The 18,239-nt window shown below is 41.9% G+C and overlaps 2 protein-coding genes across 3 annotated transcripts in view; both read left to right on the top strand.

Annotated features, from left to right (window-relative positions):
- Positions 1 to 96: 96 nt before the first annotated feature.
- zc3h7a (zinc finger CCCH-type containing 7A) lies at positions 97 to 15,988 on the top strand. Of its 2 annotated transcripts, none has more exons than XM_062964219.1 (23): positions 97 to 420; positions 2,812 to 2,915; positions 3,237 to 3,276; positions 3,665 to 3,862; positions 4,213 to 4,371; positions 4,948 to 5,028; positions 5,154 to 5,192; positions 5,711 to 5,744; positions 6,351 to 6,625; positions 6,752 to 6,962; positions 7,081 to 7,148; positions 7,494 to 7,704; positions 8,028 to 8,189; positions 8,381 to 8,577; positions 9,798 to 9,895; positions 10,211 to 10,392; positions 10,684 to 10,760; positions 12,082 to 12,215; positions 12,436 to 12,541; positions 13,265 to 13,373; positions 13,678 to 13,811; positions 14,076 to 14,239; positions 14,908 to 15,988. In XM_062964219.1, the coding sequence occupies exons 2-23, from the start codon at positions 2,848 to 2,850 to the stop codon at positions 15,098 to 15,100; spliced, it is 2,940 nt and encodes a 979-aa protein (XP_062820289.1). In that variant the 5' UTR covers positions 97 to 420; positions 2,812 to 2,847; the 3' UTR covers positions 15,101 to 15,988. The 2 variants fall into 2 exon arrangements, with proteins under 2 accessions (XP_062820289.1, XP_062820288.1); XM_062964218.1 differs by having other exon boundaries at positions 283 to 420; positions 7,084 to 7,148.
- Positions 15,989 to 17,858: 1,870 nt separating this feature from the next.
- Positions 17,859 to 18,239, top strand: part of txndc11 (thioredoxin domain containing 11) — a 36,443-nt gene continuing 36,062 nt past the window's right edge. Inside the window, exon 1 of the mRNA XM_062964596.1 lies at positions 17,859 to 18,089. Coding sequence (XP_062820666.1) covers positions 17,905 to 18,089 — 185 coding nt within the window. The 5' untranslated portion in view covers positions 17,859 to 17,904. The remainder of the gene's footprint in view (positions 18,090 to 18,239) is intronic.

Raw genomic sequence — 18,239 nt, 5'->3', positions numbered from 1 at the left:
AAGCGGCTACTCCGCCGAAAACCAATCGGATCCTAGCAGAGGTGGGGCTTTCTCTTGAAACGCGACGATGCAGCCAATAGGAAGCCCGCTTTGAGGAAGGCCTCAAAGCGGGCGGGAAGAAAAGCGTGGCCCAATCGGAGCGAGGGCTCAATCTCTCTCTGGACCAATCAGCGGGAGCCTTCGTGGCAGCGCTGCCCTCCGCGCGATAGGGGGCGCTGTGGCGACGGGAGCCGGAGTGCCAGACCGGAAGAGCGCGCAGACCGGAAGGGACCGGAGGAGCCACCGAAGGAGCGGAGAGGGAGGGAGAGAGGGGCCTGTCTCGTCGCGAAGGGCCTCCGCCGCGCTGCCTTCTCCTCCTCCCCGCTCTTCCCCTTTCCTTCCTTCCTTCTTTCCTTCCTTCCTTTGGCCTTGAAGGAGCAGGTGAGCCCTGAGGGGAATGAGGGTCCGGCCTTTGAGGCGGGAAGCGCCTCTCTTCGGGGGCAAGAGAAGGGGTTCTGAGGCGGAGAGGCGGCCTCGCTTCATAGGTGGCCTTCCTAAAACACAAAACTCCTCTCCCAATTAATAGTCTTTTTTGTACCGTATCCCAAGTACAACAACCCTGCCAGGTAGGACAGGCAGGGGACAGGAAGTGCCATAGAGTGGGACTAGAGTTCTTTCTCCCACCCTGGACCTTCTACAGATAAATAAACCTAGTTTACAATATACCTCACAACCTCTGAGGATGACTTCCATTGATGTAGGCGAAACGTCAGGAGAGAATGCTTCTGCAATTTGATTTATGTTTGACATATATCATAATACAGTAGAGTCTCACTTATCCAAGATAAACGGGCCAGCAGAACATTCGATAAGTGAAAATCTTGGATAATAAGGAGGGATTAAGAAAAACGCCTATTAAACATAAAATTACATTATGATTTTACAAATTAAACACCAAAACATCATGTTTTACAAGAAATTGACAGAAAAAGCAGTTCAATACACAGCAATGTTATGTACTGTATTTACGAATTTAGCACCAAAACATTGCAACATTTACTACAAAAACAATGACTACTAAAAGGCAGACTGCTTTGGATAATACAGAACCTTGGATAAGTGAAGCTTGGATAAGCGAGACTCTACTGTACCTCACAACCTCTGAGGATGCCTTCCATTGATGTAGGCGAAACGTCAGGAGAGAATGCTTCTGCAATTTGATTTATGTTTGACATATATCACAACACATGGCATCATACACATATTACATCATGTATTATTATATGATACTTGATTTATGATGTGTTTATATATGTGTGTGGGTATATAATTGTGTATTGTACATTATTTTTATTTATGATTTGTGTTTTATATATATATTATTATTATTTACATGTTTGATGCTTTGAGTCTTTCTGTGGAGAGAAAAGCAGGGTATAACTAAACATAAGCATAATAATGTGTTATATATTATTATATATTCTTTGATTTTTGTATTTATTGAACGTATATCCCCCCTTTCTCTCAAACTGGAATTCAGTTTAGTTCCTGTCTTGATGGGAAGCTATTTCATTCAATGGGCAATGCCAAGAATAAGTTTAAGTGTTATTATTACAATTATGCTGTTGCTGTTGTTGTTTCCTGCTTTTTAAAATTGAGGTGCAAAGGGGCCTTGCAGCCTTGAAGGAAAGTCAGTCGGTTGGCAATAAACAATATAATCTAAATATAAATTTATTATATTGTTGACCTCAACATATAAGATTACTGTATTTACTGTGGTTTTTAATCACTTGTTCTGCATTCCATTTTGTATTGCTTTCACTTTTTTAAAGAAGCGATTTTGTGAGAGACGTTATTGGAGGAAAAGAGGTGCTAGGAATAGAATAGATGTTTGTGTTGTGCTCTGCTTCAGTGGCTTTTCCACAGCAAACCCTTGTAAGATGTGTTGTCGAAGGCTTTTAACAACCCTGAAACCCTTGTAAGTCTCAGGAAATTAAAAGGAGGCCCTGCTTCCTTCATATATTTTTGTTGAGGGCTCTTGCAGATACAATTGTAGGAAACATAGCCGAAAACAAACTGATTGCAGTAGGAGCTCCACTTGAAATCGAAACTGTTGGTTTTGTTCCTCCCTCAGAGTTTCCTTTCTATTTTTAAATTGGCTGTTCTCCATTAATGTTGAGTTCATGCCAGGAGAGATCAGGGATCGCTACTTGGACTCTTTTTAAGATTGAAAATGAGTAATTTCGCTCATAACTTTGTGGGAAAAGCCTTGTCGATGGTTTTTCATGCCGGTGAGTTTTGAAACAGTTAGACTATTTCAAATATTACAACTATGGCTGGATCTACACTGCCATATATATATAAAACAAGTCAATGCAGTTAAGCTGCATTCAGAAACTGGATTATATGGCAGTGTAGATGGGGCCTATGTGTTTCAGGTAGATTGTTTTTCTCTTAGGAATCAGGTGGTTATGAATCAGTCCATTCACTTGGCCTGTGATTCTGGCTTGGGAAAAATTATTTTTTGGGTTCTTGCAATTGCCAGGGCATGAAGGGATTGACTACTGCATTGTCAGATGTCTTAACTAAATATGTGACAGTAGCTTTTACTTGGTTTGTGTGTGTCTTTTCTCCTTCTTATGGTGTTGTATGTGTTCTTTTAAACTTTTCTTTCTTTCTGAAAATCAATAAAATATTACAAGAAAAACCCCCAAAATGTTCTACTTGATCAAACCGCCATTTGTCCCTTTTGACTGCTTGTAAGTGTATTTGTTTCCATAGTTAGCATTCATCCTTTCTTTCCTAAATAACTTCTTATTGTTTCCGTTTCAGACGCTGCACACTGAAGAAGTGGATGTCCATGATAACATGTCCAATGTCTCCGTGGATAGAAGCATCAGACTGCAGGAGATCAAGAAGGGGCTGCAGTTTATACAGTAAGGGCCTTTGGCATCAGGATTTCTGTGTCTGAAGGATTTTCCTTGGCAGATAGGCTGCCTTAATACAAAATGTTCGTTAGAATTTTTTTTGCATGGAATTTTCAAATAATAACTTTTGTGTTCAAAGGAGGGCTGAAACAAGCCTTCACTAGGAAAGAAGGACTTAATTATATATGATTGACATGTGTTCCTTTGAGAAGACATTGTTTGCCTTCTTTTTAGTCCTGTTTTGGTCTCATCAGCTCTCTTTTTGGACAAAGTCCTTTTGGACAAAGTCAGAACAAGTTTTCAGTTTCGTTTTCTCTTTCTCTTTCTCAGGTCTACTTTACCCTACCCAGGGACTCAAGAACAATATGAGGTAACAGGGTTCTGCTTTGAGTCTCTTTTTTAGGGGGGGAAAGCAGGATATTAGTAATAATAATAATAATAATAATAACAACAACAACAACAACAACAATGGTGACTGTCTTTGTTAGATCTTGTCCTAAGAGAAAGCCACAATTTAAAACAAATAAGGTTAAAATAGCCTTGAATCGCAAACAAGTTTGTCTGTGTTCCTAATCACCCTTGAGCTCAAATCTATTTATGGACAAATTCCATAAATGTTGATCCTAGTCCAGACTGCTGAGCATCTTTTGCCTGAATTTTCTTGTTATTCTCAAGCGGAGTAGTTCCTTTTTTAGACATTGAATTAGATCTTGTTATAGCCACCCTACTGAATGCTTAATAGACACTTTGTCTTCCAGGTATTCATACGCGATCTTGTCAAGAACCTGTTCCACGAAGGGAACGACGCTTACCGAGAAAGCGACTGGGAAGGGTCGCTGAGCCATTACTCTGAAGCTTTGAACATCTCTGATTATGCCAGTTCTGAAGGGATCCACATTTCCGATGAAATATTAGAGAAGCTGCATGTAAATCGCATTGCGTGTTATTCAAAAAAGGTAAGCAGGCGGCAGCAAGGGGGCAAGCGGTTCATGGGCCTGATCCATTACTAGGTTTCTTCCTTGAGAATGTCAGTCTCCCTTAAAAGCGTCCCTTTTGTCCTTCTGCTGGTTGTGTTTTTAATGAAGAGGAGCGGGCATTTTTGTGGTCATTGGCTGTCTGTCAAGGGAGTGGTTCTTAACAAATTGGTGCAGGACATTTTAAAATGGAGAAGGGAAGTTGGCACCCGTAGTTTTAAGGCTACATGAAAGGAATGGTCTCTTAAATGGTCTTTGCCACAGTTGGCTTCCTTTGTCCTATGATTCCAGGAAAAAAACGTTCCTGATAACGCTTGCATTTGTTTGTCCAGGGCCAGCATGACAAAGTCCTAGAAGACTGCGGAGTAATTTTAAAGCTGAATGAAAACAATTTCCGAGCTCTGTATCGGAAAGCCAAAGCCTTAAAAGAACTGGGAAGGTACAAGGAGGCATACGATGCAGTTGCTAAATGCTCCCTTGCAGTGCCACAGGTGAGCCCACTAGGCTGGCAAAAGGAATACTGGGCCTCACTCATTTGTGCTGGGGGAATAATGTTCAAAATATTTTATTTTTTCCAGGGGATTATATTATTAACTAGCTTAGGTACCCGACATTGTCCAGGTTTGCATTTTGTAATGGATTTATTAGTAAAAATAATTGTTTTTTTATTGGTAGTAGGGATGGGTTAGTCACCCAGACTGAAACACAAAGCAGTATTTTCTTTGTCCCTTGAGGAGTGAGCGCACCTGGCTGATTTAGGTCTCCATGGCAACCTTCTAGTACAGGCATGGGCAAATTTGGGTCCTCGGGATGTTTTGGACTTCAACTCCCACAATTCCTAACAAACTGTTAGGAATTGTGGGCGTTGAAGTAAAAAAAAAAAGGTTTCCCATGATCTTCCAATGGTCTCTTGGGGTAACAGCTGGCTCTTTCCCGCACATTTTATACATAAACTTGCAAACATATTTCGACTTTTATTATAGATCAATATTTATATAGATAGGTATCGATAGATGTAGATGAAACTCCATAACAGCATATTAATCACGTGTATTTTTTTTAAACAGGATGAAAGTGTAATAAAATTAACTCAAGAGCTTGCTCAGAAGCTTGGATTGAAAATAAGAAAAGCCTACGTTAGGGCAAAAGTAAGTTGAAGTCATGTTTTATTTAGGTGTTGTTTTTGAAATGCAATTTCTTCTTCATGTGGTTGCTGATGGCTCTTTTTATGGTGACATTTTGCATTTATTTATAAAGATATTCTTCATTGCAGCCTTCCCCAAGCTCTGTTTCTGGAGAAATATCGAGTAAGGTATGATGCTGTTTCCTTTTCCATATACACGGGGGTTCTTTTGATAGAACTCTTTCCTGTCAGTGTGAATTGCCACGTTGGAGATATATGTGTGTGTGTGTGTGTGTGTGTGTGTGTGTGTGTGTGTGTGTGTGTGTATATATATAGGCTGGGATTCTCAATAACAGAAAAGAACTTTAAAAATATTTCTAATGCTGGAAGGAGGAAACACATATATCCATTTGTGTTTAAAATGAATACCAGCTAGCTTTATTTTTAATCATGGATACATTGCTTTTTAAATTTGTTCTGTCAGAGATTACAATATATGGCTACTACTTGATTATCTTTTAGGAGAAGAGGCTGGACAGCAATATAGTTTGTGTTAGTGGCGCTTGTGTTTTGTGCTTTCTCGTTCAGTCAAAGTGGAAGATATTTGTTATTAAACCTTTTTGAGGCCTCAGTATGTATGTATGTATGTATGCCTTGAGGCACTGCTGTGTGGACGCCCTGCTGAAAAATACTTTGTTTTCTTGCAGGTTTCAAATGCTTCTATAGAAGATATTGAATCAGGTGAGGCTTCCATGACTTAGTGGGGAAAAGTTACATAAAACAGGGATTCCTCTCTCTCTCTTTAGAATCATAGAATAGTAGAGTTGGAAGAGACTTCATGGGCCATCCAGTCTGACCCCCTACCAAGAAGCAGGAAATCGCATTCAAAGCACCCCCGACAGATGGCCATCCAGCCTCTGCTTAAAAGCCTCCAAAGAAGGAGCCTCCACCACAATCAGGGGGAGAGAGTTCCACTGCCGAACAGCTCCCACAGTGAGGAAGTTCTTCCTGATGTTCAGGATGTATTGCAGACCCCATTATCCTGATTCAACAGCACAAACTGTGGTCTTCAAATGACCCTGATTCCCAACTCTCATCAGTCCTAGTCAGGATGAAGAATGTAGGTGCTGGAGGCCAGCATTTGGAGGAGGGCCACATCAAAGGACATGGAGGGTTGCATTTTGACCTTGTATTTGACACATGCGTTCTGGAGCCATTGGCCTCCTGGAAGTCAATACCCAGCCATATTTGCCCATACTGTCCTATAGATTATTGACAACCTTTATAAAGGGGTGTCTTTATGTATTCCTAGCTGAAATGATTCCAGTTCTCTCTCTTGTTTTCCAGATTTTTCTGGCTGGAAGGAGAAGGGCCTTTCCTCCTCCTCGCCCACCCCTCCGGGCTTTGCCCCTGACCTGTCTGGCGACCTGAGCCCTTTACCAACGGCCAACTTGATGGGCCTTCCTGTGGAGAAGACCCCACTCTCTGCCCCTTCCTTGGCCAACGGAGGGGCCTTTCCTCTCTCTGAGGGCTGCTTGGACTGCGGCGATGGCGACGACATCCTCGGCGATGAAATAGATGAGCTGCTTGACTCAGTTTCAGATCCCGGGGAAAGCGTCATGGTGAGAAACTACCATCCAGTTTTGTTTTTCCAGCTGCCTTTTCCTGGCCTTTTTTGGGAAAAATTGTGGTGTCATCGTTGTCCGAAGGGCCCCCCACCTGACCGCTCTCTCCCTTTCTCTCCACAGCCCAGCTCAGCTGTCCGTGGAGCCCTCCCGGCGGCTGCCATTTCTCCCAGTATTCCCTTCTCGGCCTCGTTGCTGGGGACTTTGTCTGTGGGGTCGGGCTTCGTCTCCACGGGCTCTTACTCTGAAATGTACTCCTCCCAGCCCTTGGCCTCTGCCCTGGACAACTTCTGTTCCTCATTAAGTAGCTTCTCCATGGGTGATTCTAAAAGAGGTAAGAAGACGGGGAGTCCAAGCAGGTTGTTTGGGAACTATTCGGATCCATAAAACGAGTGCCACTTTTTCCACTTTTGTTGTATGTGAAATCTAACTCACGGTCTTCTTAATCCCAGTAGATATTCCTAGTTCCCTTTCTAGAGATGTCAGCTCAGCGTTAAATAGCAGTTCTCCTCTACGGCTTGTAAGTAACTGTAATCTCCCATCACCCTAAAATTTATTTTAGTTTTAGCCTTAACTCTTCTGAATCTTTAGCGTGTCCATTTTAATCACAGTTTTATGTAGAAGACAATTTTTGAACATTTTAAAAATCGGGCAGGAGTGTTGCAAGCCAGGCTTAGATCTGCACTAAAAGTCTGTTTGACTTATTCTTATTATTATTATCATCATCATCATCATCATGAACTTGGTACAGCCTCCACCTAGTATTATTATTGTTGTTGTTATTATTATTATTATTATTATTATTATTATTATTATTATTATTATTATTATTATTTTCTGAGAACCTTTTTTTCCTTCCCAACAGCTGAATGGTCCCCAGAGTTTGTTTGGCTCTGAGAACTATATTGGGATTTCGAGTCCGCCTCGGAGTGACTTTCCTGGCGTCTTTGGCGGAGGTGTTGCCAATGTGCCAAGTGCCTCGACAGCAGCAGCAGCGGCCTCCTTGGCAGTGCGGAACCCGCTGGAAGGCAGCCATGATCTGCGCCAGGCCTGCCAGGCCTGCTTTGTCCGGAAAGGTGAGGAGGAGCTTTTGCAAAGCCCATGGCATGCATGCAGATCCAGTTTGAAGATGGGACCAAATGGAGGGGGGAGGAAGCGGTCAAACTCCAGGAGACAGGATCCAGATCCAAAAGGACCTTTGCAGATTGGAGAGCTGATTAGCCTGAGAAGAGAAGGCTGAGAAGAAACTTGAGAGCCATGTTAAGGATGCTCCGATTGTGCTTTTGCTGCATGAAAGCTGAAGGGGGTTGGCCTAGATGGCTCTTGAGGTCTCTTCCAATTTTAGGAATCTATGAGGGGGCATATATTAAACAAACTACCTCTTTCTTTTTCCTTTCAGATCCCAAACTGTGGGAATACATTTACCATCCCAACCTAGAGCACCTGTGTAAGAAAGACATCCTCATTGGGAGGATAAAGAACTCTGAAGATAAATCCTGGAAGAAGATCAGGCCCAGGCCAACGAAAACGCAATACGTGGGACCCTATTATATATGTAAAGGTAAGGATTCCGACAGTGGAACTGAAGGCATCTTCAGTTCAGTGGGGTTTGGGTACCATTTAGAAATAATTTAAAATGTATTTTATTTTGTCTTGGTAGAGTTGTTTATATGGTTTACAGTTGTCTTTGTCTTCTCTCCTTTTCTCTGTGGCTTCATTCTTGGTTTCTTCTCAACGCCTTGCCATTCCCAGATGTGGCAGCCGGTGAAGAGTGTCGCTACTCAGGGCACTGCACCTTTGCCTACTGCCAGGAAGAGATCGATGTCTGGACCCTGGAGCGCAAGGGGGCCTTCAGCCGGGAAGCCCTCTTTGGAGGCAGCGGCGAGATCCGGCTGACTGTCTCCCGTCTCCTGCAGGAGCATCACGGCCTCTTCATGTTCCTTTGTGAGGTGCGGGGCCATGGCTTTGGCGCCAGAAATCTGGAATAGATTCATTAGGCCAGGTGGGAGGGAGACCTCGTGACAGAGAGCACACCCAAGGCCTGGTGGTGGCTTAAAGAAAGAAATATCTCTCTCTCAGGAATGGGGCAAATGCAAGGAGGGTTTGCACAGTGCAAGGCCCTCATTTGGGAAGCCTACACTTTTGGACTGCAACTCTCCAAAACCAAGTAGCCCCTAAATAACTTCTCCAAGCTTTGATGTAAGTCTTCAGAATAAAGAGCGAAAGGAAGGAGAGGAAGAGGAGGGAAGGAAGGGAAAGGGAAAGGGAGGGAGGAAAAGGAAGGAAACGGAGAGTTGTGAATTTGTAGAAACTACCACCATCTTTTCTTTTTAGTTACCGTTAATGTTTAATTATATAGCAAAGTCTCACTTAGCCAAGCTAAACAGGCTGGCAGAACCTTGGATAAGCGAATATCTTGGATAATAAGGAGGGATTAAGGAAAAGCCTATTAAACATCAAATTAGGTTATGATTTTACAAATTAAGCACCAAAAATCATGTTATACAACAAATTTGACATAAAAAGTAGTTCAACACACAGTAATGTTACGTTGTAATTACTGTATTTACGAATTTAGCACCAAAATATCATGATGTATTGAAAACATTGACTACAAAAATGCCTTGGATAATCCAGAACCTTGGATAAGCGAGTCTTGGATAAGTGGGACTCCACTGTATTTTAATATTTGTATGAAAAGGTAAAGGTTTCCCCTGACATTAGGTCCAGTCATGTCTGACTCTGGGGGTTGGTGCTCATCTCCATTTCTAAGCCAAAGAGCCGGCGTTGTCCGTAGACACCTCCAAGGTCATGTGGTTGGCATGACTGCATGGAGCGCCTTTACCTTCCTGCTGGAATATACATATTTGTATATGTTTAGGTTTTTAATTATATTGCATTGGTTTTACTGTGAGCTGCTTTTGAGTCTCTTTTTAGAGAGAAAAAGTGAGGTATAAATAATAAGAATACTTAAAGAAAAAAAAATAAATGAAAAAATCAACAGGTTATGAATGGGATTATCTTAGTAAGTGTTATTATTATCTGGCCCTGATTAACTTTTGGAACTAATAAAACATCCTATGCAGGATTTATTCTTTGTGAGAGCAAGATGAAAATGACAAGCCAGCAGGTTTCTTGCCCTAAGAGTGCTTTGCTTTTTGTTTTCCAGAAATGTTTTGAGCATAAGCCCAGAATTATCAGCAAACGGAATAAGGATAATGCTGCGACCTGTTCCCATCCTGTTATGCATGATTTTGAAGACAACAAGTAGGTTCCCAGCCTTTCCTTGGTTTTAAAATAAAAGAGTTGTCTTGGTAAACAAATGGGGTGTGCAAGGAAGCCAGTCTGTGACTTCACAGGTTTTCAGAGGGGGCTGATGAGACAAATGAGTTTTGGGAACAATGGGGGAATAAAAGGTTTGGGAGCCCATGTTTTAATTTTTTAATGCAGAGTGCAGCATGGGCTGCTTCTCCTTGTGGCAGTGGCCGAGACAGTCGTTTTTGTCTATCTAGCAGAAGTTTCTAGACATGCCCCACTCACTCTCTCTCTCTCCTGTGGCCTTGGCCCCATCCTGCCCCTCAGGTGCCTTGTCCACATTTTGCGGGAAACCACCGTGAAGTATTCCAAGGTCCGGCCTTTCCACCCACAGTGCCAGCTGGACCTGTGTCGGCATGAGGTGCGCTACGGCTGTTCACGGGACGATGAGTGCTTCTACGCCCACAGCCTGGTGGAGCTCCAGGTGTGGATGATGCAGAGCAAGACAGGTGAGGGGCCTCTGAGCATGGGCAGAAAACGCTCTTCCCTTCACACCCAGGCAGTACCTGATCTGGCCTGGTTAGGCAGGAGCCATTCTTGGGGCAAGCGTTATAATCATCATCATCATCACCACAACACTATAACAAAATTTGAAAAATACTCTGTTCCTGGTTTGATTTTTTTCATTTTTGAAATGAAAATGCATTTGCTACCAATAATTGAAATGGTCATTAAACAGTGAATCTTAGAGGGTTCATCACAGCTTACGTGAGATGCAGCTCTCTCTCTTTCTCTCACAGGAATTTCCCATGAAGCTATTGTTCAGGAATCGAAAAAATATTGGCAGAATATGGAGTCTAACGCACATGGGGCCCAGGTACATTTCTCAGCTTACCTCACAAAACCATCAGCCTTCTTCCTTTTTTTATAAACAAAAGCAAGGAAAGTGATAGATGCCAGAGAGCCCACATAATAATAATAATAATAATAATAATAATAATAATAATAATAATAATAATAATAATAATAATAAATAATGGTACTTTGTGCTTTTCCTGCATGGCAGGTGGTTGGACTAGATGGCCAATGTGGTCTCTTCCAACTCTATTATTCAGCTGAAGCCCCTCCCCGCAATAACATGCTATGCTAGTTTTATATATATGTATATATACACACACACACACATATATATATGTGTTTATATATATATATATATACACACACACACAATATAATTTACAATAATATATAATAATTATAACATATTGTATATATACAGTAGAGTCTCACTTATCCAAGCTAAACGGGCCAGCAGAAGCTTGGATTAGCGAATATCTTGGATAATAAGGAGGGATTAAGGAAAAGCCTATTAAACATCAAATTAGGTTATGATTTTACAAATTAAGCACCAAAACATCATGTTGTACAACAAATTTGACAGAAAAAGCAGTTCAATACACAGTAATGTTATGTTGTAATTACTGCATTTACGAATTTAGCACCAAAATATCACGATATATTGAAAACATTGACTACAAAAATGGCTTGGATTATCCAGAGGCTTGGATAAGCGAGGCTTGGATAAGTGAGACTCTACTGTATAATATTCATAATATTATATTGTAATACAATATAATACTAATAATACAATATAATAATATTAATTATATATTATATTTTACATGTAATATTACTAATAATATTACAATTTATTGATACAGTACAATATAGTAATTTATTACCAGTATTGTACTATGCTAATAATATACTATTGTATGTAAATTTAATTTGTAAGCCGCTCTGAGTCCCCTTCGGGGTGAGAAGAGTGGCATATAAATGTAGCAAATAAATAATTAATAAATATTATTCTATGGTTCTACTATGTAACAAAATTTGTTCTGTTCCTGATTTGAAAGTGCTATTTCCTGTTTAGTTGTACGATCCTTACTTTGAAAGTAGTTCTACACCAGAAACTTCATTTTTTGGGCTGCCACAAACTCTGTGGAATTGGTTGAGACTCCATGAGATATCCATTGAAAAGGTATAGCCAAATGTGCTGCAGGATGTCCCGCAAAAACAAAATTCTTACAATTGAATACACCTTTTCCATTTTTATGCTAGAACTAATTAGCAAATGACATTTATAACCCAGGAAGAAAAATCATCTTTCATAGTATAGTAATACTTTGGTTTTCCAGATCCTCAGCAACCAAGTGAAGCACGGCTCTCTGAACCTGAAAATGAAGTTTGTATGCGCACAGTGCTGGCGGAACGGCCAAGTTAGTGAGCCGGACAAAAACAAGAAATACTGTAGCGCTAAAGCAAGGCACCCGTAAGTCGTGTGGTCCAAGAAGGCTGATTCTATTTGTTAAACTTAACAACAAACCCTCAGAACCTCTCTTGTTTGTCACTTGTATACCTCTTCCACTTGCATACTCTGTGCTCGGAGTTTCCGCCTCTCTCCAGCTCGAATCCACACCAGATTCCTTTTTATCGATGGGCCGAGTAGCTCCTGTCAGAGGCCCTAAATGCTTCCATGTCTTTCTTTTCAGGTGGACCAAAGACCGCCGGGTGATGCTGGTCATGTCGAACGAACGTAAGAAGTGGAACACCATCCGCCCGCTCCCCACCAAGAAGCAAGTGCCTTTGCAGTTTGATGTGAGCATGTCTTTCAGAATCAGGGGTTCAGTTTGGCCTTTGGCTTGTCTCTTGTTTAGGGTCTGGTTTTGTGTAGCCCTCAAGTCTTTTTTTATGAATAAGGTTTTTATTCAGACAGATTAAAACAAAATCTACATACAAAAAACAAAACAGCCAAAGATTAAAAATGCTTTCTCTAGAATACTAGTACTACAGCCTTTTACATGACCACTACATATGATAAAGTGCCCACCTTTTCTCCACAAGATGTATTTTATACATCTTAACAACCCTTTCTGGTGTCAGGTACCATCTATACATCCTTTCATAAAAATTTTCTTTGAAGTCATTAGTGTAAGTTCCAAACTTGGTTCAGACTTTCCCATTGCTCCATTTGTATTTGTTTACCAAAATTTGTGCCCAAATCTGATGTTACATGCTTCTTATCCCTAAGCTTCTGAGAAGGCTTCCTCTCATAACTTTGCTCCAAAACACTTCATTGCCGTGAGCGTTTTAAGTTGAAACGGTTACCTTTGGAAATCATTCCAACAGCTTGGGTTATATTTAGATGCTGTCTTTCCGCAAAAGAAACTTTGGACTAAAAGAAGGGGTCTTTTAGTCCATTCACTACAGTAGGTTTTGTGATGGCATGGGCATTTCTTCTCAGGCTCAGCACTCAAAAACACCTTACTAACATTTAATGGTGATGCAGCTGATGTGACTTGGGGCCTGTTTCTTTTTTAGTTGTGCAATCACATTGCATCAGGCAAAAAATGCCAGTACGTTGGGAACTGCTCCTTCGCCCACAGTCACGAAGAGCGAGAGATGTGGACTTATATGAAGGAGAATGGCAGTAAGTCAACATGTGAAATGCATTAAAACTATGGGATTCAACTCTTAATATTTAAAACATACTTTGAGACAAGTTGGCATGCCAGAAGTACAGGCCATCCCTGTATATGTTACACTTTAAAAATGTCTTTGTTTTGACTTTCATACAAATTCAATTTAAGAACAAATCTACAGAACCCTCTCTTGTTTGTAACTTGCAGACTGCCTGTATATTAAAATAGTGCATATATTAACACCAACCTCTTTCTGCTCTGCTTGTATCTGTCTAAATGGATGTCCACTTCCTGCGGCTCCTCTTCTTGTAGTTCAAGACATGGAGCAGCTCTATGAAATGTGGCTGAAGAGCCAGAAGCCCGAAAAGGGCGAAGATCCGGCTGCTCAAGCCAGCAAGGAGAATGGGAAGCAGATCCACATGCCAACGGATTATGCTGAAGTTACAGTAAGTCCTGAAGATCCAGGTATCACTTCCTGCCATCAGTTTAGCGGAAGGTTTGGGCGAGTGTTTTGGCCCCAAGAAACTTAGCAAAAAATACTCCCAAATGAGAGATGGCATATCTTTTGAGTTTTCTGGGTCCAAATGGGGCCGAGAAGGGAGTCCTGTGCCGAGACAAATCACAGCAGCATCTTCATTGATGTTGGGACCTGAGTAAATCATTCAAATCAACTGTGCTGGCCCTCTGGGGATTAATCTTTTTTTCCTCAGGTTGATTTCCATTGCTGGATGTGTGGCAAAAACTGTAACAGCGAGAAGCAGTGGCAAGGGCACATTTCCTCAGAAAAGCATAAAGAGAAAGTATTCCATACCGAAGATGACCAAAACCGTTGGCAGCACCGCTTCCCGACGGGATGTTTCAGCCTTTGTGAGAGGTAGACAGGCATATTTATTTTTATTATTATTATATCCCTTTTTTCTCCTTACTATGGCCCTGCCTTCTTTTGTAAAAATGGGAATTATTTTGGGAGGGGGGGGTGACAAGGCAGGACCTGATTTTGGGGGTCAGTGCAAGGCCGCAAAATATTGGGGGCAGCTTTGTTTGCAGGATGCTTCACCCCTGCTTTTTTGCCTTTCTTTCCATCTTTTCTTCCTCTTCCTTCCTCTCTGTCTTTCTTTAATCCCTCCCTTCCATCTTTCTTCCTTTTCCCTCCCTCCCTTTCCTATCTTCCTTCTTCCCATTCTCCTTCCTTCCATTCTTCATCTTCATCTTTATCTTTCTTTCTTTTTTCTTTTTCTTTCTTTCTTTTTCTTTTTCTTCCTTCCTTCCTTCCCTTTCTCTATTCTTCTCGCCCCACCTCCCCTTCTCCTTCCTTCCTTCCTTCCTTCCTTCCTTCCTTCCTTCCTTCCTTCCTTTCTTTTCTTTCTTTCATCCATTCTTCCCTTTCTCCGTCCTTCCTTCCCTCCCTCCCTCCCTCCCCCTCTCCATCCTTCTTTCCATTCTTCTTCCTCTCATTCCTTCCCCTTCATTCCTTCTTTCCATTCTCCTTCCTTCCTCCCCCTTCCTCCCTTCCTTCTCTTTCTTCAACCCCCGTGGGGACAGGTTTGCTGTGGAGGGGACGTGTGTGGAGGGCAACCACTGCCGCTGGGCCCACGGTCCGGCAGAGCTCCGCGAATGGGAGGAGCGCCGCCACGTCCTGTGCATGAAGCTCAGCAAAGCCCGCAAGGACCACTTGATTGCCCCCAACGATAACGACTTTGGAAAATATAGTTTTTTGTTTAAAGATCTAAACTAACTCCCGTCGACTTATGCCTTCGTGTTGCCAGACGGAAAAAGCGTAAAAACCAAGCGGGAGGAAAGGAAATAATCATTTGTTGACAGTGATCCGAAGGCGCGTGCGGCAGAAGCCGCAGGTTTTGGCGCCTGCTTTTTTGAGCCGGAATTGTTCCTCCCGACGAACCAAACCGTGTAGTAGATGTCTATCTAGGGGGGGAAGGGAAGGTTGGCAGGTCTCTCGGAGCCAACAGGATGGCGGCGCGAGCCCTCCTCCGAACCCAGCCTCAAGCCTTGTGCGCCTTCCGTTGGAGGGGAAAGAGACGGATAACAAGAACAACAATAATAAACCCGGCCGGGCGGCCTTGTACCAAAGCAAAAGGCAAAGAAGCCCCAAGCGCCAGGCCTTTGGCTAGAGAGCAACCCTTTTAAGGTAGGCTTCGTGACAGAGAAGCCTTGGGCTCGGAAGAATTCAAAAATAAATAAAATGAAATACATGACGGAGGGAAATTTTTAAGAGGATTTGTTTCCAAGCAAGTTTGCTCTTTATCTCTGTGTAGGTTACTTAATAAATGAAAAAAAGGATTTTTCGTATGAATAAAAGGAGCAGATTTTAAGCGAAATAACCATTCAACAGCACTATACGTTGAATGGGGTATTTTTCTCTATTTGTATGTTTCAATATAACTTACTGAAGACTTTTTAACATAAAAAGGATCTTGGTTTAAAAAAAGAGACGTATTAATTTTTCTTTTCATTTTTTTTTTTTTGGAAAAATCAAGTAGTTTAAATTCTGTTTCTTGGTCTTTGCTGTTTCAATGATGATTTTGAGCGATTCCACTTGTATGTCAGTATTGTGTATTGTATGGACCAATATTGCCTGTAATAATAAAGATAACTTTCCATAAAAGTTTTTTTTCCTAAGTATCTGGTTCTTGTCAGGATTGCAGGTATTTGGTAGGACATTCTTTATTTGCTTTATTATATCCCACTTTTCTCCTGATAGACGCAATGCCAGCTTTCATTATTATTATATTATTATTGACATAAAAACATACTAGGACACACCAAACGAGATATATATGCTGGATTTCGTATTACAAAATCACAAGTCAAACACTTCCCAAATGTTTAGGACTGTGTGATGTATTATTATTATTATTATTGTATGACACAGCAAACAAGATAAATATGCTGGATTTCATTTCACAAAATCACAAGTCGAACACTTATTTATTATTATTATTATTATTATTATTATTAGGGTTGCCAGGAGTCCCTTATTATTAGGATTGTCAGGGGTCAATTATTATTATTATTATTATTATTATTATTATTATGACTATATTACTATTATTGTCCATTCATCTACCTCTTCATAGGATTACCAGAGGTCCCTGGTTCTATTATTAATGTTGCCAGGGGATTATTATCATTATCATTATTATTATTATGACTATATTACTATTACTGTCCATTCGTCTACCTCTTCATAGGATTACCAGAGGTCTCTGGTGATATTATTAGTGTTGCCAGGGGTTTATTATTATTATTATTATTATTATTATTATTATTATTGCCAGGGGTCTCTTATTATTCTTTTCTTATTCAGGTTGTCAGGTATCCCTTATTGTAAGGTCTGTGACTGCAAATTTGAGAGCCTTTCCTTTTATTTCTTTATGATGCCAAATAATCTCATATTTTATGGTGTGGTAGGTAGTTTACCAAGATAGAAAGAAGTCATTCATACCATTTATAAACATGGGCATCCCACATTTTCTGCTCTGAAATGGGATATTTATTATTTATTTATTTAATACATTTATATCCCGCCCTTCTCACCCCGAAGGGGACTCAGAGCGGCTTACAAATTAAATTTACATAAAATATTATATTATTAACATAGCACAATACTGGCAATAAATTACCATATTGTACTATATCAATATATTGTAATATTAGTAATATTACATGTAATATTTAATATATAATTGATATTATTATATTGTATTATTGGTATTATATTGTATTACAAAATAATATTAATATATGGCAGCGTGAACTCAGGGCCCTTCCACACAGCTCTATACCCCAGAATATCAAGGCAGAAAATCCCACATTATCTGAGTGTGGACTCAGATAACCCAGTTCAAACCAGATATTGTGGGATTTTCTACCTTGATATCCTGGGAGCGGGGTGAGCGGCCACTGTTAGCTCCAGCTCCTGCCAACCTAGCAGTTCAAAAACATGCCAATGTGAGTAGATCAATAGGTACCACTCTGGCGGGAAGGTAACAGCGCTTCATGCAGTCATGCCAGTGGCCACGTGACCTTGGAGGTGTCTATGGACAACGCCGGCTCTTTGGCTTAGAAATGGAGATGAGCACCAACCCCAAGAGTCTGACAAGACTGGACTTAACGTCAGGGGAAAACCTTTACCTTTATCCTGGGATATAGGCCTGCTCAATAAAATCCCACATTTTCTGCTTTGAACTGGAATATATGGCAGTGTGGACTCAAGATAGCCCAGTTCGAAGCACACATTGTGGGATTTTCTGCCTTGATATTCCTGGATATAGGGCTGTGTGGAAAAGCCCCGAGTAGGCCTCAGTGGCGGCCTAGCTTGAGAGCAAAGGCCTGACGTTCGATAGGCCTCAGTTCGGGCCTGGCCTGAGGGAAACTGACTAGGCCACAGTCGGGGCCTTTCTCGGAAAAAAGCGGCGAAGGGCGGAGTAGGCCTGAGTTGGGGCGGGCCTTGCTTCCGTGCCTCGTCGTAGGGGCTCCGCCTGGGAGGCCGGGCCGGAGGCGGAGGCAGGGCGGGCGGGGATGTCGTCCTGCGGAGGCCCCGGCTCCGACCCGACGGAGGGGCCTCCCGCACCCGCTGCTGCTCCTCCGGGGCGGCTCTCCCGCATGGCCCGGCTGCAGCGGCGGAGGCCGGCGGTGCTCTTCGGGGGCGCGGCGGCGGCGGTGCTGGGCTGCGCCTTCCTGGCCGCCCTCAAGGCCTCCTCCAGGTAAGACAGGACGGGCTATATGACGGGCGCTATAGCAGGCCTGGGCCGACTTGGGCCCTCCCTCCAGGTGTTTTGGACTTCAGCTCCAACCATTTCTAACATTGTGGATTGTGAATGTCTCAATTGGACACCTTGATTGGCATTGAATGG

This window comes from Anolis carolinensis, unplaced genomic scaffold, assembly GCF_035594765.1.
Source record: "Anolis carolinensis isolate JA03-04 unplaced genomic scaffold, rAnoCar3.1.pri scaffold_13, whole genome shotgun sequence".
NCBI classification, from domain to species: Eukaryota; Metazoa; Chordata; class Lepidosauria; order Squamata; family Dactyloidae; genus Anolis; species Anolis carolinensis.
This window is presented reverse-complemented; position numbering and strand designations above follow the sequence as displayed.

What these genes read in the sequence shown, in the direction of transcription:
- zc3h7a (XM_062964219.1), top strand. Translation starts at nt 2,848, where the DNA reads ATGTCCAATGTCTCCGTGGATAGAAGCATCAGACTGCAGGAGATCAAG. An exon ending in AAGCCTACGTTAGGGCAAAA is followed by an intron (nt 5,029 to 5,153) that starts GTAAGTTGAAGT and finishes TCTTCATTGCAG; the next exon opens with CCTTCCCCAAGCTCTGTTTC. An exon ending in TTATATGAAGGAGAATGGCA is followed by an intron (nt 13,374 to 13,677) that starts GTAAGTCAACAT and finishes CTCTTCTTGTAG; the next exon opens with TTCAAGACATGGAGCAGCTC.